General features: G+C 53.8%; 1 protein-coding gene across 16 annotated transcripts in view; it reads left to right on the top strand.

Moving 5' to 3' along the window:
• ATP2B2 (ATPase plasma membrane Ca2+ transporting 2) overlaps window positions 1-24,779 on the top strand; it is a 107,891-nt gene that overhangs the window by 26,711 nt on the left and 56,401 nt on the right. For 5 of the 16 annotated variants that reach the window (XM_065884829.1, XM_065884831.1, XM_065884836.1 and 2 more), the window contains exons 2-5: window positions 3,777-3,974; window positions 10,820-11,077; window positions 12,087-12,212; window positions 23,746-23,904. In XM_065884829.1, coding sequence (XP_065740901.1) covers window positions 3,777-3,974; window positions 10,820-11,077; window positions 12,087-12,212; window positions 23,746-23,904 — 741 coding nt within the window. The remainder of the gene's footprint in view (window positions 1-3,776; window positions 3,975-10,819; window positions 11,078-12,086; window positions 12,213-23,745; window positions 23,905-24,779) is intronic. The other 11 variants (XM_065884830.1, XM_065884832.1, XM_065884835.1 and 8 more) reach the window with 6 other exon arrangements.

Here is a 24,779-nt window from a genome sequence, read left to right on the forward strand (position 1 = left end):
TGGCAATGCCGTATGGGGGTGGCATATGAGTTCAAAGGGATTTTCTGCCCAGATTCTGGGCACCTACTGTGTGCCAGGCATTTCCCATATTGCACGGCCTTTCACCTTCTCCCCAGCAGGCAGAGCAGAGGGTTGTCCCTCTGCCCCAGTTTGCAGGTGAGGCAACTGAGGTTCCGAGAGAAGGGGTGTCACTTGCCCAAAGTCTCAGTTAGTGGCAGGTTGAGACTGGAATTTGGTCCCTCTGTTTCTGAAAGCTGCCCTGAGGCTGCAGGCAGCTGCTCTGCAGAGCGCCCCCTCCTGGAAAGATAGGGAAGCTCCTCTCATGATGACATCTCAGATGTCTGCATTCAACCATCAAGAACCCTTTGCAGGAGGAGAGAAAAATGGCTTTTCTGGCCTCCCTTTTTCCAAGGAGGTGAGATAAAGGCTACTCAGAGGTCACCTCAGGACAGTCTGAGTCAAATCTCTTAAATGAGGTTGACAGAGAGAGAGAGTATGAAATGTCCATACTTTTGTGTGTGCAATAAGGCTTAGTTTTTTAAAGCTCACTCACTTCTCATTTGAGCAAGATGAGAAGCCCCTCCCTTGGTGAAAAGGGCCTGGGCCAGGAGTCAGGAGTCCAGCCCCAGCTCTGCAGCTGAATCACTGTAACTGGGCCAAGTCATTTCCCCATTTCTGGGCCTCAGTTTTCCTGCCTGTCAAATGGGAGAGTGAGACTGGCTGACCACAGGACTTGTCCTACTCCAACAATGGGAGAACCGTGGGGGACGGGATGGGGGGTGCTTTAGGAGTAGGGTTGCCAGATTTAACAACGTGAAATACAGGATATCCAGTGAAATTTGAATTGAGGTAAAAAATAATTTTTATTAGTATGTCCCCAGTATTATAGGGGACATAACTTATACTAAAAAATTATTTGCTGTTTATCTGAAATTCAGATTTAACTGGTCATCCTGTATTTTATCAGGCAGCCCTATTCAGGGCCTTCACCTCCACTGGACCGCTCCCCCCCACCACCACCGCCCGTTTCTTTGATACAGATAATTTATGTCTTCACAGCTTCAAGATGAAGTCTGGCCACCCACCTTCCATCCAGATCCTCACCACCCACTGCCACCCTCCTGCCATTGCCCACTTTCCTGCCTACATAGACATTCTGGAGCCATGGGCTGACAGGTTTCATGGGTCTAGGAATTCCTACACCGGAGATAGGGGTGGAAACTCAGCCAGACTAGGGGACTTAAATCAGCGGAGAAATTTATGTCCATGTGTGTCACGATGGCTGGAGGGACACAGTGTCTGTGGCTGCTCACAAGCGGCTGGTCCCATTCTGTGCCACGTCCACATGTGTGCACATAAACTAGTGGTACTGCATCCATGTGTTATCGAGAAAACTGTCTTTGGATATAAGGTATCAGAGCTACCAGTCCCCGGCCTTCAGCCAAGCCCATCCTTCATGTCACGTGTGGGGAAACTGAGGTCCAGAGGGAAGTGGCTTGTCTGCAGTCACATGGCCTTCCCCTGTGCCTGTCCTCAGCTTGACCGCCCTCCTCCCCACCTTATTGGGGGGAAGTCTTCCTGCAGTCTTCTTCCTCCAGGAGGTTGTGATTAATTACTCCACCTCCTAAGACTGGACAATAATAACCCGATATCCTCACCTGGTTCCTGGCATAGCACTAGGCACCTTACACGGACAGCCTGCCAAAGCCTCGTCCTGCCCCTGTGAGGTAGGCCCCGCCGTTGCCCACATTTTACAGAAGGGGAAACTGAGGCACTGGTGGTGAAGTCACTTACCCAAAGTCACTCCAAGTTGGGATTTGAGCCCATGACATCTGACTCCAAGCCCCACCCAAGTTCTTGGTGCTTGGTCTCAAACTAGCCACCTACGGGCTAAATCCAGTTTATGGATATGTTGTGTTTGGCCCTGGAATGTTTTTAATGGGGAAATTTTACATCAAATTCCAGGTGTCCAGCTTGTCTTAGAAGACCAGAGAGTCTACCACACTGGGCCCTCAGTCCCCCACAGGAGATGAGAAATATCCCCTTTAGAAGGGCTGAGATTCTTCACTTTGCCCCAGTCCCCATCACTCCCTGTTGCCTCCCACCCACCTACTTCAGTCATTCACAAAACCTGCCCGACCCCACAGCTATTCTCATTTGCAGCTCCTGCCCTGTGCTCTGACCCAGGACCCAGGATCTCAATGTTAGGCCTGTGAACAACCGGATGACAGAACCTCTAAGCCATGGCTAGACCCCCTGACCTGGAGGACACCCATATTTTCTACTGGTCACACTACTGGTAGACTCCAGAACATTTGAATCACAGGCACTCAGGAGATTCAAAGACTCATCTCTCCTTGAATCGACCAGGAGGAGCCCAGGAGGTGGGCTGGTCCCACTGTCACCAAACTTCTCAGTGAAACCTTCATTTACTCCAAACCTTACGAGGAGCCCCAAAATGTGGACAGACCCCAGCAAGATCACTTCAGGGCCTGTAGACCTTGAAATCCCTGGGCTCCTCAGGGTCCGTACATTCTATTGAGCTCTCCTATTTTCATGATGGGGAAACTGAGGCTCAGAGAAAGGAACTGGCTGACCAAAGGCATAGCTAACTGCTGTAACAGGCCACTGTTGACTGTGCCTAGCCCCTTCCTCAGAGGCCCACCACCCTCTCAAATTCTCCCTTCTTCCGCTCATCAAAACCCACTCCCAGGAAAAAGCCTGAAGCTCGTTCACACGGTGGTGTCCAGAACCAATGATGGCTTCCCCTCCCAGGGAGTCTAAAGGAGTTGGAGCTTTTAGGTAAAGGGAGGAATTTCAGACATTGTCTGTGGGTAGAACTGGGCAAAGGAAGGAAGACAAGGACCTCCCTGCACTCCCTGAATCATACTACATCGTGCCTGCCTGCTCTGGATATGGAGCTCCCAGATGCCACCACAGCACAAGAGGCTGGGGGCAACATTTCCATGTGCTTCGAACAGGGCTGGCCTGGGTTCTCAGGTCCCAGGAGCGGCGTCAAGGCCACCTCTGGGTCTCATGAAGGCCTTGGTCTCTTCCTCTATGAAATGGGCATAACAGCTCGGGCTCCTCCCTCCCGTGCACAGGCAGGACAGCGGATCTCCAGTGCTTACCTGCACTGATAGGCAAGGCAGGTGTGGGGTTTCTTTGGGAACGAGCCACCCCCGGCTCTCCCATGAGGTCTCGCCAGCCCGGCTCTTGGCGGCGGTAGGTGGGTGTCTCACGGTCGGCATCAGCACCTAGAAACCCAGACAGGAGGCCGCATGGCCATGTCCTGTACCCCTGAGCCGTAGACTGCGGGACTCCCAGGACCGCTGAGCTCCTGCATCCCTGAGTGTGGGGCTTTTCCCTTCTCGGGACACTCCCCAGCATTCACACCGGCCGGGCCTGCAGCAGCGAGAGAAGCACGGGTTGAATGAATAACTGGATGAATGAGCGAATGAACGACAGACTATTGGAGTTCTAGAAGCTGCGATGTGATAGCTTATCTATGATAGTAGATATTAGACCACGAGGCCCCACAACTGTAACAGCAGAATGTTCCAGTCCTCCAACCCCAGCACGCTAGTGTCTCTGTTCAGGAGACCCTCTGGGCCAAAGCAAACACTGGGCGCCGGGCTCCTGGTGGGTGCCTGCCAGCCCCCTGCCTCGTTTTTGCCTCTCTCCCCTTCTCTCCTCCCTCTGCCATGTGGATGATTCCCGGAACGTGTGTGTGTCTCCTGGGCCCCCAGGCCAACCTCTCTGCACTCTGTCCGCAGGTTTGCCAGGTACCGCTCCAGACCTGGAAAAGAGAAAGCAGATTTTTGGGCAAAACTTTATACCTCCAAAGAAGCCAAAAACCTTCCTGCAGCTCGTTTGGGAGGCACTGCAAGACGTGACGCTGATCATCCTGGAGATCGCGGCCATCATCTCCCTGGGGCTATCCTTCTACCACCCGCCCGGTGAAAACAACGAAGGTAAGACAGGGCCTGGGACCCCTGCTGCCCACCCGGCAGCACGCGTGCCTGGCCACACAGGAGGGCACTCGGGGCTCGCGGCTGTGGCTCCCTCCAGGTGAGGAAACCAAGGCCCAAGGGGCAGGGCCTCACCCACAGCTAGTGGGTGGCTGAGCCCGACTCCAGGCTGAGAGTGCCCAGCCCCCATTCTCCCATGTGTGAAATGCAGGGGTTGGACCAACAACGGTCATGTTAGAGTGAGTGTTTATTGAGCACTTACAGGGTGCCGAGCTCTGGGCTGAGATGCTGTCCTAACAGCCCCATGAGGTAGGGTCCGTGATTATGCCCATCTTAAAGATGAGGAAACCAAGGCACAGAGAAGTGAGTTAACTGGCTCGAGGTCACCCAGCAAAGAAACAGTCCCCAGGTTTTGCACTGGAGCTTGTTAAAAACACCACTGCCCAGACCACTCCCTGAGAGACTCTGGTTGTGTTGGATGGAGCCCAAGGGTGGGTGACTCCGAACTTCTGTCCAGGCTGCTCTCTAAGAGCTCCACACTCTCACAGCTGGGGCCAGAGGCCCCGAATCGCTCACCCGTGGCCTACATACACTCTCTGATCTGACAGGGCATCAGCCCTGTTCTCAGATGCCCTGCTCTCTGGGTGCTCCAGCTTCTGAGCGCTCCAACGCTGGGTTTCTCCTCAGAACCCCGAAATTGCTGGCTCCTCAAGGCCTGCAACTACGAAAAAATCCATAATGACGTCAGAGCTCTGTGCACCTGATATTCTACAACAGGGATCACAAACTTCAGCCCACGGCCGACTCTGGCTCACCTCCTGTTTTTATATGGCCCGTGAGCTAAGATTGGTTTTTACATTTTTAAGCGGTTGAAAGAAAATCAAAATAATACTATTTCACGGCACGTGACTATTGTATGAAAATTCATATGTCGTCGTCTAAAAATGCAGTGTCGTTGGGACACCCCCATTTCTTTTCCATGCTGTCTGTGGCTGACTTCCCACCACGACGGCAGGGTTGAGTGACTGTGACAAAGACAGCAAGGCCCACAAAGACTGAAATATTCACTTTCAGGCCTTTTATAGAGAAAGTTTGCCAACCTCTGTCCTAGAAGGTCAGGAAGGGAAATTTTGCTCCAAGAAAGCCGTTCTCCCTCTCCCTGGCCAGACACCGCTCTCTGAGTGTGGAAGGAGAATAAAGTGGATGAAGACTCAGTTTCTGAAGTGAGCCCATTCTCCCGGGTTAGAATCCTGTCTCCATCACTTCCTGGCTGTGTGCCCTTAAGCAAGTCACTTTCCTTCTCTGAGTCTCAGTTTCCTCATCTGCAAAACAGGGCGACAGACCTCACCTCGAAGGGTTATTACAGGGAGATGGTGAAGGGCCGTGTGGACAACGTGGCACACACAGAGGGCACCTGGAGGTGCTGGACCTGCAGCCGGTGCGGGTAGACCGCCCCGGGCTTCCTTCCCTGCATCCCCGTCGGGGATCCCATGCTGTGTGACTTGTGGGAGAAGGGCTCTCAGTCCCGGTCCTAGCTTGGTTCAGTGTCAGGCACACCCTTGTGGGCCCAATGCTGAACATGTTTTCCCACGTGACGAGTCTCGGACCTGAGAGGGCATCCCGAAACCTGTCCTGGGTTCTGAATGGGGACATTGTTTTGTGGGTGGAGGAAACAGTGTGCCACTCACCCAGGGAGGGTTCTGGGGCAAACCCACTTTCTCAAAGTCAGGACTTAGAAGTCATAATGGAAAACCTCATAAATAAATGAGGAGGTTGGGGTTAACATATACACACTACTATATATATAATAGATAACCAGCAAGGACCTACTGTATAGCACAGGGAACTCTACTGAATATTTTGTAATAACCTATAAGGGAAAAGAATCTGAAAAAGAATATATGTGTGTGTGTGTGTGTGTGTATATACACACATGTATGTATAACTGAATCACTTTGCTCTATACCTGAAACTAACACAACATTGTAAATCAATTATACTTCAATTTAAAAAAAAGAAAGGAAAAGAAAACCTCAACCTCCATTCATCCTTCATTCCAGGAACTGAGCACCACCCAAGGGCTAGGGCTTCACCAGCTCCATGACAGCTTTCCTTTATGATGACAAAGTCTTTTAAACCTGTATCACTCTATGATATATACATAGATAGATAGGCAGACAGATATATATGCACACGTATACCATGAGATATGTGAGATCACATATTTTTTTGTCGTTAGCTTTTTATAATCTGATTTGGTGTTAGTAGAAAAGTATAAACCCTTTTCTTTGTTATTAATTATAATTAGACATTTTCTCATCAATGTGCTGTGTAAGTAGATAATCCTACGAGGGTCACTGCTTCAGGCAAGCAAATAAAAAGTGAAAAGCATGTAAGAAATTACCCTTATGGGCCTCCTTTCCCCAAATGAGAAAGTGGTCTCTGAGGTTCCTTGAACAGCTGTCACCCCACCCGCTCCCAGGCCAGAGTTTTCTGAGAAACTGGATAGCCAAGTCTATCTGGCCAACTACCTCAGTTTTATACCTCGTATTACTAGCTGATTTCTTTTCTCTGCACGCCCTCTTTCCAAAGAGGGTTTAAAGCAGATAAATTTGCTACCACGATTGAGATATAAATTTGACTTTGAACTTCCTGGCAGCCAAAGCAGAAAGTGAATTAGGATGATTTGCATAGCTCAAGTAATCAACAAGGAGGAAAGCTAGTTCTTTAGGAAGATAGCATGTCCCCTGACAATGAATTCTGGGATGATCTTTCACGTAGGATATTATGAGAGATGCATAATGGGCAGCGTTCTCTGCAGAAGTTTTCCAGAAAATATAGAAGATGGCACACGGCTACTTGCATGAGCCTTGAACAAAGCTAAGGGTGCAACACAAAGCATAATAAGAAGGGTAATTCCTACTATTTTTAGAGCCACCACTAGTTGGAAGCTTTTAGGGTAACAGTTCATTTGATCCTCACTTGACCCTCACAACAACCCCGTGGGCAGGTGCTATTATTACCCAGGAAACCAAGGCCCTGAGATGGTAAATGACTTGGGAGGAGGTCAGACTTTGGGAAGCGGCAGAACCGTGACTCAGACCAAGGCGTTCCAGCTCCCGAGCCCACGCTCCTATCCCTCAGCTGCGTTTCCTCAGAAAGTGACCAGGTTGAGTCAGTGGAGAAGTGACCTCATGTGACCCAATTTACTGCAAGATTAGAACTCAGCAGGCAGATGATAGAGGGGGTACAGTGGGAACATGGATCAGGCTCCCAGGCTGTACCAGGAGGAGCCTTCCCCCAGCCCTGCACGCAGATGGCTGTGATCACCTCCATCTTAGAGAGGTGGGAGCCAAGGCCCAGAGAGGGGAAGGACTTGCCTAAGGTCACACAGCTTTTAGACAGTAGGGCTGGCTTTTAAACCCAAGGCTTCTGGTTCTTTCTGCTGCCCCTCCCTTCCTCCAGCTGAGACAGTAGCTCAGGCCACACTCAGTTGATGAGGGCAGATGTACACACTCTAGTTCCACAGAACGAAGTTCCTGCACTTCGCGACCGCACTACCTCCTCCCCAACACCCAGGCCCCGGCCTGAGCTCTGAGCTCTGGACCTTCCATGTTGCCTGGACCACCCCCTGCCATGTCAGACTCAGGCTGCATCAGTTATGTATCAAACGACGCTGGTGATGAACTGCCAGGCGCTAGGCCGCCTTGCAGCACGCATAGCCCTTCCCTGTTGGCTTTCTTGGCTCAGAGACCTCCAGACACTTGTCAGAGGTCACACAACACTTTTGTGGCAGGGCTGGGATAGGCATACCCCATGTTTCCCACTCCCTGCCTGTGACAGCTCCCCTAGTGCCAGAGTGCCGGCAGAGCGACCAGCACGTAGTGGGTGCTTAGAAAATGTTTGTGGCTTGACCCGTTTTGAGAGTCCTTATTCGATGCCGGGCCCTGGTAACCACCTAGAAAGTAGTTTCCCCATTTTACTGATGAACAACTAGAGGGAAGCCCAGAGAGGCCAAGTGGATTCCCCAAGGTCACACAGACAGTATGCGGCCCCACCCTAGAAAACCCCGCGTCCAGGGAGGGCAGCTGCAGGTTTCCCAGACCCTGTGGTCACGATCTCCAGATCCTGTCCCTGCCCCGGTCCAAGGGAGCCCCAGAGGAGACCTCAGCAGGGCCTCCCCACGCCCCCCTCTTTCGTCCCCTTTCTCATCTCTTTCCCTTAATTGAACCAGAGCTGCAGGAGCTGTTTTCAGGGTTTGGCGGCTCCCAATAGCTTAAGCAATCTGCATCCCTACTTTCTTGCCGTCCCAGGGCACCATGTAGTCATCAGATAGTTCTCAAAAAGCTAATGGAACGTTTGCTGGCCAAGTGAGTGCCCTCAAAGGCCCAGAGGGCTCCTTGGTATTGAATCAGCAAGGGCAGCAGACGGGGCTTGGAGACAAGGTAACAGGGTGTGGACCCACTCAGTTACCATGCCCTTGGTTCTCAGAAGTCAGTCCAAAGAGAGAAGCTCATGAAAAGGAGAGGACCAATGTCTGCCGTGTACTCACCACATGCCAGGCCCTTACTAAGCCCTGGGCTCACAAAGTCCCTGGGGTCATCCCACTTTATAGCTGTCCAAACCGAGACTCAGAGAGGCCAAGTCACTTACCCAAGATCACACAGCGGAGCCTGGATTTGAAGCCATGTCTTTCCAGTTCCAGGGCCCAAAGGCTTTTCATTGTCCTGGACTGTCTCTGAGTGTCCTAAACGTTTCAGTAACTGAAGCGGGGGGCCATTGATGAAGCACAGGACAGGGACAAAACAGCCCTCCCACTTACAGAGCCTGTGGCAGGGGCAGGGGATAACAAAGGTCCCAGAAGGAGAAGCACTGGGCTCTGTATCTGGAATCACTGCCCTGAGTCCAGGAGAATGCATCTCCGTGTACTGGGTTTCTCTTTAGCAAGGTTCATCTGTGTTTCCCAGTTTGGGGGATTTCACTGGTGTTGTTCACTAGTGGAGGGGCACCTTAGTTCCCCTCCTCCCATCTTCACGTGGTTCTGAAGTCCAACTGGATCCCCTCTGCCACGTGGGGGCTCGAGGCCCCATTCAGGCTGCCTGTGTGATGATGTCACGTGCTGGACAAGAAGCCACCCTTACACTGAGCGTTTACTGTGTGCTCGCTGTGTCAGGTGCTTTACGTACAGCCTCTCCCCAGTCTTCACCACCACCTAGGAGGGAGCACCTGTCATTACCCCAGTTTTGCAGATGAGAAAACCAGGGCACAGCGGTTAAGCAGCTAGCTCCGGGCACACAGCTGGGATTTGAGCTCAGAGCCCGAGGTCAGTTACCATCGCCATGATAACGATTATCATCACCACCAAAGGCTGGTTCAGTTCAACAGTTTAAAATGATTGGAAAAGTCTGAAATTCCCAAAGAAAAGAAAAGTGGCTTTGAGAACCCCACACAGTGGTATAGTTGTTTATTAGCCGATGAGGAGTGGCTGGTTCAGCCAAAGATGTGGAATTTTTTAGTGACCCACACCGCCAGCCTGCAGTGACTCTGTATCATCTCAAGCATGGACCCACCAGCTGAGCCTTGACCCTTCCAGGAGCTGAGAGCCAGAAAACATTCCCTGGTACCACCTGGCCTTCTGGTCAGGTTGCTTTCAACCCCTCGTTTCCCAGAGAGTCATGCTGGGGACTCTTGAAACTGCTGTTCTCTATTCCTTGGGACTGAATTAGACTTCCAGACAGTCGACCATGGGTCTTTGGCAACATTTTCTACTTTCCCAGTGAGGCCAGCATGTGGCAGAGAGGGCCGCTGGGCTCAGGGATAGTGGGCAGGCCAGGTCCAGTGTCAGATTCCAGGCCTGGATTCAGACTCCAGATCTGCTGTGTGATCCTGGCTGAGTTGCTGTCCCTCTCTGAACTGCTTCCCTCCTCTCAGCCAGCTTGAGGATTAAAGTGAACGCCTGGCACACAGCAGACCTTGCAAATGGCCCAGTGGGGCCCAGCCTCGGTGGAAGGGGCCCGCTCTGAGTTTTCTAGGAGTGGATCGTCAGATGCTGTCCATGGAGAGACACTTCTCCACCCCCCAACCCCTGCCCATTGGAAGGAAGGGCCTAGACCAGTCCTGGTGTGGCACTCACCTCTCTGGGCCTCAGTTTCCACATCTGTCCATGGGGGTAATACCTCTGACTTACCGGATCCTTCTGGGGATGCAGGAGACGGGATGTGCGGAGGGGCTTGGAAAGGCCCTAGAGCTCAGCACCATGTGGGCAGGACCTGCCTTCAAGTCCTTCAAGTCCGAGGCCTTGGCATCAGATGTGTCTGGTGTCTTCTTTTCCTTTGTCACATGGTGGGTCTGGCAGGCCTTAAGCAATGTGGGGCCCAGACCTGGAGGTTCAATGGTGCAAGGGTGTGGGGTGGAGGGTCACTGTGGATTAGACAAGTGGCTCGGAGTGTCGGTGTCCTCACTGTGTAGTCGGGGCTCAAATCCAACAAGGGCTGAGTAAGAACCTCCTGGTGCTAAGTACAGGCTGGAGCTTTTGCCTTCCTCCCCTTGAGCCTGGAATGTGGTCTCAGCGACTCCCATTTTGCAGATAAGGACACCAAAGCTTACCCAGGACCATAGAGCGGCAGCAGCAGGATTCAGACCAGCTTGTTGGAGGGCAGGTCCAGCACTATGGCTCCCGCCCCAGCCTAGAAACCTGCCTCACAGCTGCTGGAAGAAGGGAAGGAAAGGACATCAGCAAAACTGCATTTTAGACCCTAAAGCACTTGCACTATTGATTGCTTTGAGGCCCCTTCTGCCTGGCTGACCGCCCCCACCCCCCCACACCTGCTTCCTTCTGCTGTCTGCAGGATGTGCAACGGCCCAGGCGGGGGCAGAAGATGAAGGGGAGGCGGAGGCGGGCTGGATCGAGGGGGCCGCCATCCTCCTCTCGGTCATCTGCGTGGTCCTGGTCACGGCCTTCAATGACTGGAGCAAAGAGAAACAGTTCCGGGGCCTGCAGAGCCGCATTGAACAGGAGCAGAAGTTCACCGTGGTCCGGGCTGGCCAGGTGGTCCAGATCCCCGTGGCTGAGATCGTGGTTGGGGACATCGCCCAGGTCAAATATGGTAAGTGACCCAACCACAGAGCCACGTTCTGGAGCTGGCATCTGGGCACAGGTGGGACCCGGAGAGGCTGGTCCAGGGCAGGGGGTGGATTCCTGAAGGCTGAACCCAAGCCAGGTTGTCTTCTGAGCTCCTTGGAGAGGTGGAAGGCTCCTTTCTGGAGGTAAGATTCCAGAATCCATTTAAATCAGAAATGGCAAATACATGGCACACGTACCACAACTCTCCAGACTTCTACCCTTAGCAGACATTCCTAATCAATCTCAGCTCAAAGCCTAGATACATCCTCAGACGCCTTCTCAGTATAACACTCCAAGGACCACTAACACTCAGAATGGGTTGATGAGGTGAAATCCATTTCCCACCTCTGATTTGGCTGTTAATGGATGGTTGTTGGGCTAGAGAAGGTGTTACAGGGAGTGGACATGGGTGAGTGAACATTCTAGGCCTGTGATACTGCCATGGAGAACGTGAGCAGGCTGGTGCCAAAGGGGATTTAGATGAGATATGTCCTAGGTAAGTAGAGGCCAAAGATGGGGGCAAGATTGGCAGGCCTCTCCTCACTCAGCCCTAGGGGGCTTGGTTTCCTCTGATAACATGCCTGTCTTGGGGGCCTCTTCAGCCTAGTCAAGAGAGATTAATCCCTTCCAAAAGAATTTCCCCAAAACATAGTTGAGACCAGAGAAGATTGAATCATTGAGAAAACTGGGCCCCAAATCCATGCCATGCCAAGAGAAGCACTTTATAAACTGAAGGATATGCCCACCCAAGCTAGGATTATTGCGGGACCTAACCTCAGCCCCCCAGGCCTCATGCCCTTCACCCTGGCCCCAGGCTTCAGTTGTCTATTGTCCTTTGATGGGTGCCATCTTGGCTCCTGTATCCTGGGAACTCTAGGCAGCCAGTTCCCAAGGGCGAACCTTCCTTGCAACCATACCGTGAAGAGAATACTCCAGCTTCTCCAGCCACCTGAGACCCTGCTGACTGACCCCCTCACCCTTCTTCCTACCAGGCGACCTCCTCCCTGCAGATGGCCTCTTCATCCAGGGCAATGACCTCAAGATCGATGAAAGCTCCCTGACAGGGGAGTCTGACCAGGTGCGCAAGTCTGTGGACAAGGACCCCATGCTGCTGTCAGGTGAGCTGTGGCCCACGGTGGGCTCACTCCCATTGCCGGTTCCTGCCCCCATGCCCAGGGGGCATCCATGTCCCCTTTATGAGGCTGGAGGGTCTCAGAGACTTTGGTCCTTGTCTCCAGATCTCTGGCCAACTCGGCCCCAAACGAGGACTCCCTCCCTTTCCCCTGCAGTCGTACATTGATCCTACCGTGCACTGGGCTGCGCTGCAGGCCCTGGGGCGAGCACAGTGAATAAAACTGACAACGAATTCCTGCCCCCGTGAAACTTACCTTCTAGTAAGTTGATTTTCTGAAAAGTCGAACATGGAAGCCTGTTCTCGTTAGAGATGAGAAAGAATCAGTCTGGTGGTGCCTACTTTAGATGCGTGCTGTGTGCCAGGCATTGGGCTGGAGGCTGGGGGACACAGCAGTGTACAAGGCAGAGGAGGCCCCAGCCTTGAGGAGCTTGTAGTATAGTGAGGAGAGACAGACAATGTTAAAATTCCAGAGGGTAATACATATATGATGAAAAAAAAGCAGGGCGATGGAGTGCAGGTGGTGGGGGAGGTCGGGGCGGCCACGTGTGAGCTGAGGTGTGAGTGATGGAAAGGAGCTGGTCTTGCAACTTGCCAGGGAAAGAGTATAGCAGGGAGCAGGAGTAGCAAGTGCAAAGGCCCTGAGGCAGGACCGTGAGCAAGAGGGAGACCTTGTGCACCATGGTCAGGAGTTTATAAATTTTCTGCGTACGCTGAGGATTCTCTGGAATCAGCAGTAAGCTGATCATGTTTACATTTTTAAGATCTCAGTCTGGCTGCTGCAGGGGGCAAGAGAGGAGGGGAGACCCTGCAGAGGTGAGGCACCAGACAGGTGAAATACCCGCCCTCCAAGCAGGGACACCAAAAAGGCTTTATTGTCCAGCAGCGCTCAGCAAACATCCTCTGAGCAGTTGCTCTGGGCCAGGCCCTGGGCCCTCCCTTCCATGATGTTACAGACTCATCCCCTGGCCTTGGAAGCCCCCAGCTTGAGTAAGCTGGGGGAAGCAGACCAGCAAGCAGCTGATTCTACAGTAGAGGAGTGAGGAAGGTGTGAAAAAACCGACAGAACAGAACTATCCAGAGAGGTGGAATTGAGCTGGGGTTTAAGGGGCGAGTAGGAGCCCACCAAGCAGAGCTGTGGAGAAAGGGCCCTCCTAGCAGAGGCGCAGTGGGATTTCCTAGAAATACAGAGGAGGAGAGCAGCATGTCTGCAGGGTACGACGGTAAAAAGGAGTGAGAATTAGGTCTGGGGCATTTATTATCAAGAACTATCCAACCAACATTTATGAAGCACCTACTGTGTGCCAGTGGTTAATGAGACAAACAAGGTCCCTGCCCTCCTGGAGCTTAGAATCTAGTAAAAGAGACAAACAAGGAAGGAACAAACAAGCAGATATTTAACATAATTTCAGATAGTGATAAGTCAGGTGAAGACATTACACCATTATAGTGAGATAGAGACCCTGAGGAAGGGGACGGGAATTGTAGTTGATCAGGGGAAAGCCTGTCTGAAGAGGTTGCATTTGAGCTAAAACCAGAACAATGAGAAGAGCGAGCATTGTAGGCAGAAGGATAGCGAGTGCAAAGGCCCGGGGCGGGGTCTGACCAAGTGCTCATGGAAAGCCTCAAATGCCCTCTTGGAACGTAGAGCCACATGAGAGCTCAGTAAATTGTCATTGCCCTGTGGCCCTGGTTCCGACCTCTGGGCTTCAGTGGTTGTCAGAGAGGCGAGCATCCTTGGGAGAAGTGGCCAGGTGGGTCATGGGGATGAGTGGAAGTCGAGGGGAGGTGCTAGGCCTGAGTGGATGAGTGATGAAGGTTCCAGACAGTTTGGAGGAAGGAGAGGAGGGATGGTTCCCTGGCAGGAGGCTGGGGAGAGAAAATGTTCAGGATCACTGACCTGAAGCGTGAGCAGCCAGCCACAGAGGTGGGCACGGGTGCCAAGACGTTGGAACAGAGCAGCTCTAGCAACGGTGCAGAGTTGGATGGGAAGTCGGCTGGCCAGCTGGAGTGGAATCAACCACTCTAGTCTCGACCTTCCATCTGGCTGGAAGCCCAGGCAAAGGGAGTAGACCCTGGGCCTCTGGATGTCAGGAAATGGGAGCCAAGGTCTCCCGTGGTGTCTTTGTGGGCAAGATGGAGAAGACCGTGCTGAGGCCAGGGGATTGCGGGCAGTTTGTGCTGACTCTTGAACTGTTGGCAATCTGGTGAAAGGTTTCTAGCAGCCTTCCCTGGAGCTCTGTCCTGTTGCGGTATGGAACGTATGCCCATCAAGTTCACAGAGACCACAAGTCCAGGAAGGCTGACAAAGAGAAAGCAAGGGTCAGTACCCACAAAGATGGCCAGAGTGCAGGGTGAACTAGACTCAAGAGAATGAAACTTGACCGTGAGCTGCAGTACTGACATTCAGAAACCCAGCTGCCTGGCGGAGAGGGAGGGCAGTGGCTTAGCCCAGGCCCCTGGGGAAAAGACAGTGAGAAAGGGGCATGGTCAGCCCGCTGGAAAGCAATCTAATTGGAAAGAGAAGGATTCTGTAACAGTCAGAACCATTCTAGGAACAAAAGAGGCTGCCTGTATGGTAGTGAGTTCCCCGTCACTGATTGTGTGTGAGCAGGGCCTGGACAGGCTATGGGTGGGTGTGTTGTAGAGGAGGCCGAAACCCTGAATGGGCGCTGCATTCAGTGCTTCTCCCTGCGGTGAGAGTCACAGATTCGGTACACCTGTCCTCACCTGCACCTCTGCTATAGACCCACCTTGTTTCGTTCCTTCTGCCCTGCCTCTGCTGAGGCCGTTCCCTCCTCCCACACGGCTCTCTCCCTTCCCCACTGCACATTTAACTCCTGCCCATCTGCTCAGTCCCGCCTCCTCCACGAAGTCTTCCCTGACCACCCCTGCCCTGTACCACCTGGGACCCGTGCATTAGCGTGTGACGTCACACTGCGCTCGGCCCATTCGGGCACAGCCTCATCATGCGGGTTGAGTTTTGTGCTGGGCAAAGCATCTCACATAAAATAAAGAGCAAACCCCTCCACAGTGCCACCACCCAAACAAATCCAACGGGTCTCACTTTTAGGGGCCCCTTCCATCCTTGGCCGGTCCAAGAGGGTGGGAGCCCGAGCCTGAGGCTGTCGGGAGGTCAGCCCAGCTCCACCCCAGGCCCTGCACACCTTAGGGCTCAGGCACTGTCTGCCAGAGTGAGGAGGGAGGCTGCGCCGCGTTGTAGAAAGAGCAGAGTTGGGCAGGCTGAGCCGGATCTGGGCTCTGAAATGAACTTGCTGTGTGGCCTTGGGCATGTCGCTTCACTTCTCTGAGCCTCCGTTTACCTGTGAGGAGAACAGTGATGTCCTGGTGTGTGATGTAGGTGAGGCCCCTACCTAGCACAGCGCTGCCGCAGGGATGCTCGCGGTAGGCTGGTTCCCTTCCCTGTTCCTCAGACGGAGCCTGGACTTGGGAGTGAAATAGCCTGGGTTCACATCCCGACTCTGCCCTTCACTGGCTGGGAGACCTTGGACAATCTTCTTACCCTTTCTGAGCCTCCATTTTCTCACTTGTAAAGTGGGAGGGTAACCCCAGCTTATATGTCCACTTCCCCTCCCTTCCTTCTTCTTGAATGTGTCCCCTTTCCCCGTCCCTGGGCTGGCCCTGTCTCTCCCCCATCCAGCTCCTCTCCACCTTCAGCCTGCCCAAGCCTGCCTCCTCCAGGGGGTTCCCCTGGATTGCTGTCTTCCCCAGTGCTCTGAACCCTGCATAACTGCCATTTGGACTCTCACATGACCAGACATCTCGGACCCTTTCCCTGTGCTGGTGGCTTTGCTGGGCCTTCTGGTCAGATGACCCTCAGAAAACACAGAGGGACCATGCTGGGGGCACCTGCAGGGTCCTCATGGTAGTTCAGACGCCCCCACATGGCATCTGGCACACTGGCTCAGCCTAGAGGAAGGCAAAGAATGCTCAGTTCTGGATCAGGTGGCCTGCCATGCCCGACCTTTGACCCTGGAAAGGTCCCTTCCTCTCTAAGCCTCCACGTCTGTGTCTGTGCAGTGAGCCAGTGAGGAGCCCTTCCCCCCTGCCTGCTCCACAGGGCTGTTGTGGGGAGCACATGCCTGGACAGATGTGACTGTCCTCTGTGAACGGTGCACGTGTGAGATGCTGTGTGGTGTGGAATGAACACAACCTTTGGAGGCAGACCCTCCAGGTTCCAGCCCTGCATTGGCTCCCACTATGACCTCTGCCCATCAGGACCTCAGTCTCCCCATCTGACAAATGGGGGCAGACCAGCCTTCAGAAAGATTCAGATGTCTCCAAAGCTGTGGGCACAAAGGAAATCCTAAAGGCCTAGAGCTCGCCCCCCAGGACACACAGGCAGACACAGGCCCATGTCTGCAGTGGCTTCAGCCCAGGCAGAGTAGAAACGTGCAGAAATCGCAGGTCCCCACGTCCACGGGGTGAGGTAGGGGGAGTGTGGACACCAAACCAAGCACTCACTTGCTTCCCCTGCTGCCTGTGGACGTGCCCCCCGTGTGGCTGCAAAGTCCTCTCTCTGCAAGGGGAGCAAGAGATTCAGATTTTTCAGGTCAGTCTCCCGATGTTGAAGACGTTGGGAAGAAATTCCAATTTTTCAAAAACCTGTGTGGGTCAGACAACCTATGGGTGGGCCCTGGAATACAAACTCTGACCTTGGCCTGTTTTTTTTCTTAGTTTTGTATTTTAATATAATTTCAAACTTTCAGAAAAGTTGCAGGACTAGTACAATGAACGCCTGAATGGCCTCCCCTCTGGTTCAACTGCTGTTGCCAGCGTGACTCCCTTGCTCTCAGGAGCCTCCCTCTCTGCTTCATCAGGGCCTCTTCCTACTCCAGGTGTGTCTCCCAAGAAAAGGAGTCCTCATGCATAACCACTGCATAGCGGTCAATTCAGGAAGCATTGATGCAGTACTGATACCCAACATACCATCCATATTCACGTGTGCCAACTGTCCCCACAGCGTCCCCCAGGCTGGGAGCCAGTGCAGGTTGCCACGTGGCCTTTAGATGTCCTGCCTCTTCAGCCTCCTTTAACACAGAGCAGGTCCTCAGCCTTCTTTTGCCTTTCCTGGAAGGCCAGTGGTTTTTAACCTGCCTGGGTCATGAACCCCCATGAGAGTCCCATGAAAGCAATAATCCCTCTTATGAGAAGTAAATGTCCGGACGTGTCACCGTACAGCCTGTCAGTGGACTCACAGATCCCTAGAGAACCATGGTCTGGTCTCGATTTGCAGCTGGGGAAACTGAGGCCCCAAGCAGGCGTGTAAGGCCCCACCAAGGCCAGGGCCAGAGGGAGACTCCAGCCCGGCAGCCTCCTAGCGCCCACATGCGAGCGCACCTCCGAGGACCCCTTGACTTCATTACCCAGCAGCGTGGCCTGTTTGAAGCACCTGATAGTGAATTCCACGGGGAAACCAACAACCAGGCACCATCGATGTGGCCATGGAAGGGCCAGGGGCCAGCGGGCCAGGGTGGGGACTGTCCTCAAAAGCAGCAGGCCCTGGCTCCAGCAGGCCCATTGGCTCGGTCCCCTGCAGGACCCCACCCTCCTCCATCACCCCTGGAACCAGAGCATGAACAGCATGAGGTTACCCAGGACATCGACAAACTCTCTCGGGCCTGCCGCCCACCCTGCCTGCCGAGCGGAAGGCCAGGCACGGGGAGCCGGACCTGCCACCACTGCCGCTGCCACCAGGGAGCCTAGGACAGCACCGTGACCGCAGGAAGGCCCAGTGTGCCGCTCGGCCCGCGCTCTCTCCATTACACTACCCTGCCTCTTCTCCATGAGAGGCAGCGGGGTGTAGTGGATAGAGCACGGGTTCAAGTCCCGGCTCCACCGCTCACGGTTGTGTGACCCTGGGCCATCGCTTAACCTCTCTGAGCCAGAGAGGCCACAGGTGGGCGGAGGGGCTTGGGGTTGTGCCTGCACTAAAACCTACCTCACAGGGCTGTTGTGAGGGGGACGGGCTTGTGGGCCATGAAATGCTTTGCCGACTGTCTGATGCTCTGTGAGCATGCGTTATTACTGTTATTAACTGCGTTGATAACAATAATGAAGACAGAACCGCGTCTGGCGTGGCAATCGCATTGGCTTTGCTTGGTGCTTGTGCCGGAGGCAGGTAATAATCCCCAGAGAAGGCCTCCGTCCCTTCTTCCCTTCTCTACCCCCAGGAAAAGACCTTTTAGAAGGTCTGAGCTCCCCCCTCTCCCTGTCCAAAGAGAGGCTTAGGAAGTCAAAACCAGGAGAGTGAGGAGCTCTGGGTTTAAGCCCCTACCTGTGCCTCATGTGCTGTGCAACCTCACTGAGCCACTTGCCCTCTCTGGGCTAAGAAGCTTCATTTTGTAAAGTTAGACTCCTCTAGCTCTGCCACCTGGGGCTCAGTGCACCCCACTTGCCATCGCATGAGGCTTTGGCCCCGAGATGCCATCTGGACCAGGCCTGCAGCAAGTCTGAGGCAGAGATGGGCTTTGAGCCTGCAGTTGGGAAAGTTCTGGCCGACACTCAGCTGCCAGGTCAGAGGCCGCAGAAGTCATCTGCAGGGAGAGGAGATGAAGGTTCAGGTGGGGCAGGACAGGCCGTCCCGTTGGTGGGAGCCCGCAGTGTTCCTTTCTGGCTCACAGATGGATGGATAGACAGATGGGCGGGAGCTAGATGCTGACAGAGCTCCCTCACCGCTCGCCTGCCTCCCTCTCACTCCTCGGGGCTGTGTCCCCAAACAGCTCTGCCTCTGACTTTGTGCACAAGCCTTCCCAGCAAGGGAGAGAGAATAGGAGCCAGGAGCCACCCGGCCGCCCCAGCAATGCCCTGTGAAATGCGGGTGATGATAATGACCTCACCCGGGGACCGTGGCCACCGAGTGGGAAAAGGGGCTCAGATAGTACCGGGTACATGGGGAACGTCCATAAATATTAGCTCTCTTCTTCCCTCCCCCCAGAATACTTCCGGCGGCTCCCTACTGAACCCCGAGGAGACACCCAACCCTGCAGCTCTGCACTCAGGCCACCCTCAGCTTCAGCCCAGCTGACCCGCAGCTGTCACACTGTCCCACCTCCCCCTTTGCCTGGGCTGTGTCCCCCGCCGGCCACGGGACCCTTGGGTCTCTGTTGTCCTGCGTTGTTGCTGATGTGTGCTGCTCCCCTCAACCCTAACTAGACTGTGAGCCCCTGACGGGCAGGGACCACCAGAGGCCCCCTGGGCCCCAGAGCCCGGCACAGAGCTGGACTCCACCACACTTGTCCATCCCATGAACAAGCGTGGCCCTGGAAGGGAGTGACACATGGTCAGTTTGTCTGCTCAGGCCTCTGCTGGCCCATCAGAACTCCCCGAGATGCTGCCTTTTCATGGAGGCTGCCCTACCCCACCCAGGAGTGGCCCTCATCTCCTTGGGACCTAAGGTGCCCAGACTTCACCATTGACAGGTGGTGACCTAAGCCAGACCTCCCCATTTTACAGAGGACAAAACTGAGGTCCACAGAGGAGACAGCTGGCCTCAGGTCACACAGCACATCAGCAGCAGACACCAGACTTGTTCCCAGTCCCCTCCCCCTCAGCCTAGGGTCCTCTCTATCAACCACCCCCCATGCTGTGTGTTCTGAGGGGCTCCATGGGAGCATAAGGAGGTGAAGGATGGTACCCAAGGGACCACGGACTTGGGAGCCTGGTGCAAGGCCCAGCCAGGGCCCCCCTCCCCAAAAGGTTCTCACCTCTGTCCGCACCCAAAGACCCAGGGCTTACATGCCTCTGGTTCCACTGCTGGAGCTGCAGCCCTTGGGGTTAAACATTGTCCCCTGCAGGGGATCCTGGAGCTGGGGAGTGGCAGCCTGGGGGTGACCTGGTCCGCTCTGTTCTTCCTCCTGCAGGAGGGGCAGCCAGGCTGTGAGGTCCCAGTGCGGAAGAGGGGCAGCCCAGGGAGGACGGCTGGGCTGGATGAATTTGACCCTTTGTGAAACCATAAAGATGGCTTATTGAGGGTGTGTGGATTCTCCATTATAAATGTAATACATGTCCACCATGGGAAATACAAAAAAGGAGGTAGCAGGGAGGACAGTGCTGGATTCCAGCTACAAGCCTCCACTGTGGCAGGAGGAGAGGACTCACCCTCAAACCTGCCCTCCAGGGGCTCACAGGCTAGTGGGGACACCGGGCTGGGAGGCACCCCCAGGGGAAACCCCGGGGGGCAGTCCAGAGGAGAGAGGTGATGTCCTTTTGTTGGGGTCAGGGAAGTCACCTAAGAGGAGAGGCATTTGTCCTGAGCCTTGAGGAGGAGGTTTTGGAGAAGAGGTGTGGGAAGGGCATTCAGGCGGTGATAACTATGTGAGCAGAGGCGGGAATGGGGCTGGGGACCAGGGCTGGACAGAAGGGCCCAGTGAGCCGTGCTGTGCCCAGGGCAGAGGGCGCAGTGTGGGAATCAGTGGTCAAGGGCCGGAAGAAGGTTGAGGTGTGATCCAGGGGGTGCTGACCAAGGAGTTTGGACTTTGGGGAGCTATGGGGGGGTGTCTGAGCTGGGGGGGCAATGCTCAGAGCGAAGGCTGAGCGTGCTGCTGGGGCACAGAGGGAGGGAGGACCAGAGGGGGAGTTTGATGCCCCCAACTCCTCTGGCCTATCTGATGCTAGGGCCTGGAGGACTCCCCAGGGCTCATCGAGGCTGGGTGGGGGGCATACTACGCCTTCACCCCATGTCCCCGCGTCCCCATGTTGCGGGCAGAGGCCACCTCCCTGGCTTCCTCCTCCTTCCTCCCTCCTCCCTGGCCTCCCAGTGCAGGGCCCCCAGCTCCCTGCTGAGATGGGAGTGATTAGATTAGAAGGTGATTTGGGGTCTGATTATCTTGGGTGGAAATTGGCCCCCTGTGTCTTTTTCCATCCCGCCCAGGACTGGGGAGGTGGGGAACAGCTTCTCCATCGCCACCCAGGCAGAGCCAACTTTTTCACAAACATGTTTGAGACCAGAGTGTGAAGCCTTCTTTCCTGGGGAAAAGCAATACATGAGAAACCAGACAAGGGCTTGGTCCCTCTCCAGCTGGTGACCCTGGGCAAGCTACTTCTCCCTCAGTTTCCTGTTCTGTCGACCGAGGGCCAGTATGAGGACTAATGAGATGATTGCGTGTGAAGGATTAGGGTTAGGGTTAGGGCACAAAGCCTGGAGCGGAGTAGGTATCCTGCAGAAGGTAGCACTGGTCGCTGTTCCTGCCATCTACGCCCTGTGAGTGCACTGAAGTGTGTTCAGCCCTCACCTTTAAAGATCTACAGTGACCCCACCCTCACCCACGTGTGACCTCTCTGGGCCTCAGTTTCCTCCTCTAATACTGCTGGTATTTAACAGTCCATCCTGCCGGCTCCCACATGAGCTGAGCCCGTGCATGAGAAAGCATTTTGTCAGCAAGTTATCGTAGCTCCCAGAGTCCCATAGTTGGGCCCAGATTCTCCCTGTTTGTGCCCCTTGTGGGGTACGTGTGCTTCAGGGTCTGTCTGTGATGGGAAGACACCAGGCCTGGGCTGATCGGCCTGGAGTTAGTGTCCGAGCTCATTCTGTGGTCCCCACTGTGCCCGGCTCGGGGACTGAAGAGGCTGGGAATGGGTAAAGAACCAGCTGAGGTTCTCACGCCCTGAGAGCCCAGGTCCTGGTACAGCTTGCTGGGCTCCATGCTGCCTCTGGGAGCCTTCATGACTTGGTTTACCCATCATGGATGGACAGACCAACCTTTACCACCTCAAAGGAGCTTACTGGAGGGTATCTGTCTGTCTGTAAAGCACTTTAAGATCCTGAGACCCTGGAGGCCAAGAGGCTGGAATACCACACATGCACACGCACACAGGCACGTGTGCAAACACACACACACAGTCTCAAGACATCTCTCAGATCCCAGAAGGAAAGGGAAGGGGTGGGTGAAACCTCTTGAAAAGTGAAAAGAGATTCCCTGCTTTAAGGAAAGTGCTTCTTGCCCTGACTCAGAGCCTCTTGACTCTTATTTTAGATACAATCCTAATGAGTTTGTCCACCTAGACTTCAAGTCTGAAGCAAAGTGGGAGGCCAGGAGAAGGCCATCAGTGACAAGTGAGCCTGAAAACAGGAAGAAATGACCATGATCTTGAGGGGAAAGAAGGAAAATCTCTCAACAGCAGAAGGAGTTCAAGAAGCAAGTCATCAGGGCCGTGTAGTGGCTGGGGTCAGGGGCCGTGGCCGTCTGTCTGGTAGACCAGGTATAGCTCTTCCTGTGCGGCCTGGGGATGGCCGGAGACCCTGCACCAGGCAGGGTTGGACTGTTAGTTCTCTGCTGAAGGAGAAATTGTATGCTGCATTGTAGAGAGCTTTCTAGCCAGAGCGGAAAAAAGGAACACCTGACAGGCCAAACTTCATTTATCTAGATTCTTTACTAAGCAGAGTGCCCTCTTGTCAAATAAAAGCTGACACAGAAACCCCAAAGATGAATAAACTTGGGGCCACTCTGACCAAAGGCCTCCCTTGCCCCCTATGGCTCCCGTCCTGCCCCCTGAAAGAATTCCAGGACCCTTTGGAACCCAGTTTTAAAAATCTAAAATTCTAGGAAAGGAGTTCTTAACTTTTCTTGCACTGCAGACCCCTGGGGAGGTCTGAGGTCATCATGGGCCACCCCTATTCAGAATAAAACTTGGAAATACATAAAATAAAATACACTGGATCACAAAGGAAGCCAATTAGATTGAAATAGTTAAAGTAATTAAAAAAGAATTAATGTGTGGTGTAGTAACATATGTGCTGCTTTATTAGCACACTGAATAACAAGATCCAGCAGTCAGTGTAATGATTGCCTTAGTTGTAAAATAAGGATAAGCCTAAAAAGTAGCTGCAACAGCTATAAAGTGATATTTTAAAAAACCCCATGATTTCTGTAACATATGTAATGGTGTTGTGTCCACCACTGACACTCCTGGGGTTTATTGCCTATGTTCTTAATAGGGGGAAATGCGAAATTTCAGTTTGATGTTTGTGAAAATAAAGAGGTCATTGTTTTCTCATTCAACTTCATAGAGCCCTGAACTCTTTCCCCAGATCTTTGGGAAGTTGGTGGACCCCATTTTAAGCAGTCCAGTCCAGGGCTTAGTTGGCATTTTTTTTGGCTGGTTGCAGAGCAAGGTCTGGTTCTAGATATATCATTAAGGAAAAGAGGGAGTGGTCCCTGCTTGGCCCGTAAGACTGGGAGAGGGGGAAGGGGGGAGAGAGGAGAGAAGAAGGGATTCTCTAGGAGCGGGTAGGAGGTGGTAGGCCTGAGCTGTCTGGGGGCCTAAGAATTGAGGTATAGCAGTGTTTGAGCTCCAGGCCCATCACAGCACTATGCCAAGGTGAAATCATCTTTAAAGGACCCACCTTGAATACACACCTTGAACCTTAACTGTAGGTGGTGCCCTAGGACCTCAGCAGGCAAATTGCCTCGGGTCAACTGAGACCAAGTGCCTTCCGCTCCTTGCGGGAGGGGGCTTGGGCCGTGCAATGGTAACTTGGCTTTCGTCCCCTTCCCCAGGGACTCATGTGATGGAGGGCTCTGGACGGATGGTGGTGACCGCCGTGGGTGTGAACTCTCAGACCGGCATCATCTTTACCCTGCTGGGGGCCGGCGGTGAGGAGGAAGAGAAGAAGGACAAGAAAGGTAAGCCCAACGCTCTTGTGGACCAGAAAAGGAGCTCTTAAGGCCACATTTTTTTTGTTGTTGACTCATTCACTAGACAAAATAGTTATTGAGTGCCTTTTATGTCCATACCCTGTGCCAACAGCTTCCTCCTGTAACCCCAAGGCCCTTCTTGGGCCAGGAGGCTCTGTCTGTTCCATCTCCAGGGTCTCGTTCCAGTCTCTGTCTTGTCCAGTCATGTCATGGGGGGCCCCCCTTCCCCCTGGGCCAGGCCGAGGGGGCTGAGCCTTTTCTTGAGTCTCCAGCCTCAAGTGTGACCTGTTCCCATCATCACCCCTGATATTGCGTAGAAATCTCCACCTGGGCGAATTCCTCCACTATTCTCAACTCCACTGAGCAGAGCTACACACTCACCCAGTATAGACTCTCCCCAGAGGTGGGTCTTCTGGGGAAGGTGGCCAAATGTGTGCCTCCAAATCAACTGCTGTGAGCCTCTCCCCATTGTCCCCAGAGCTGCCATCTCAGCTGGGTTCTGTCTCCTCCTCCCCCTGCAAACAAGATTCCTCACTCCATGGGCTGCCCTTGGTGCAGCAGGTTGTCGGCCTGGGCTACAGCTGCCTCTCAGAGCAGAGGAGGGGTGGTTGGAAAACATGAGCCCCAATCCCATCAGACCAGGCCCAAATCCAAGGCCCAGCCTCTGGCCCAGAACAGCTGACTACTTACCCGACACTCACACTCGGTCTCGGGGGCGCCCCCCACTCTCACATCTGCAGTCTTTTGTCTCCTTCCCCAAGCTCCAGAGGAGGGGCCCAATACCCAGACCTTCTGGAGTCCAGGGGAAGGAGATGAGATAATAGATGACCCCTCCTTCAGTTTTAGGGGCAGCCAGCCTCCCTCCAGCTCTCAGAGGTCAGCCAGGCACCAAGTCT

This window comes from Phocoena phocoena, chromosome 10 (genome assembly GCF_963924675.1).
Source record: "Phocoena phocoena chromosome 10, mPhoPho1.1, whole genome shotgun sequence".
Lineage (NCBI taxonomy): Eukaryota > Metazoa > Chordata > Mammalia > Artiodactyla > Phocoenidae > Phocoena > Phocoena phocoena.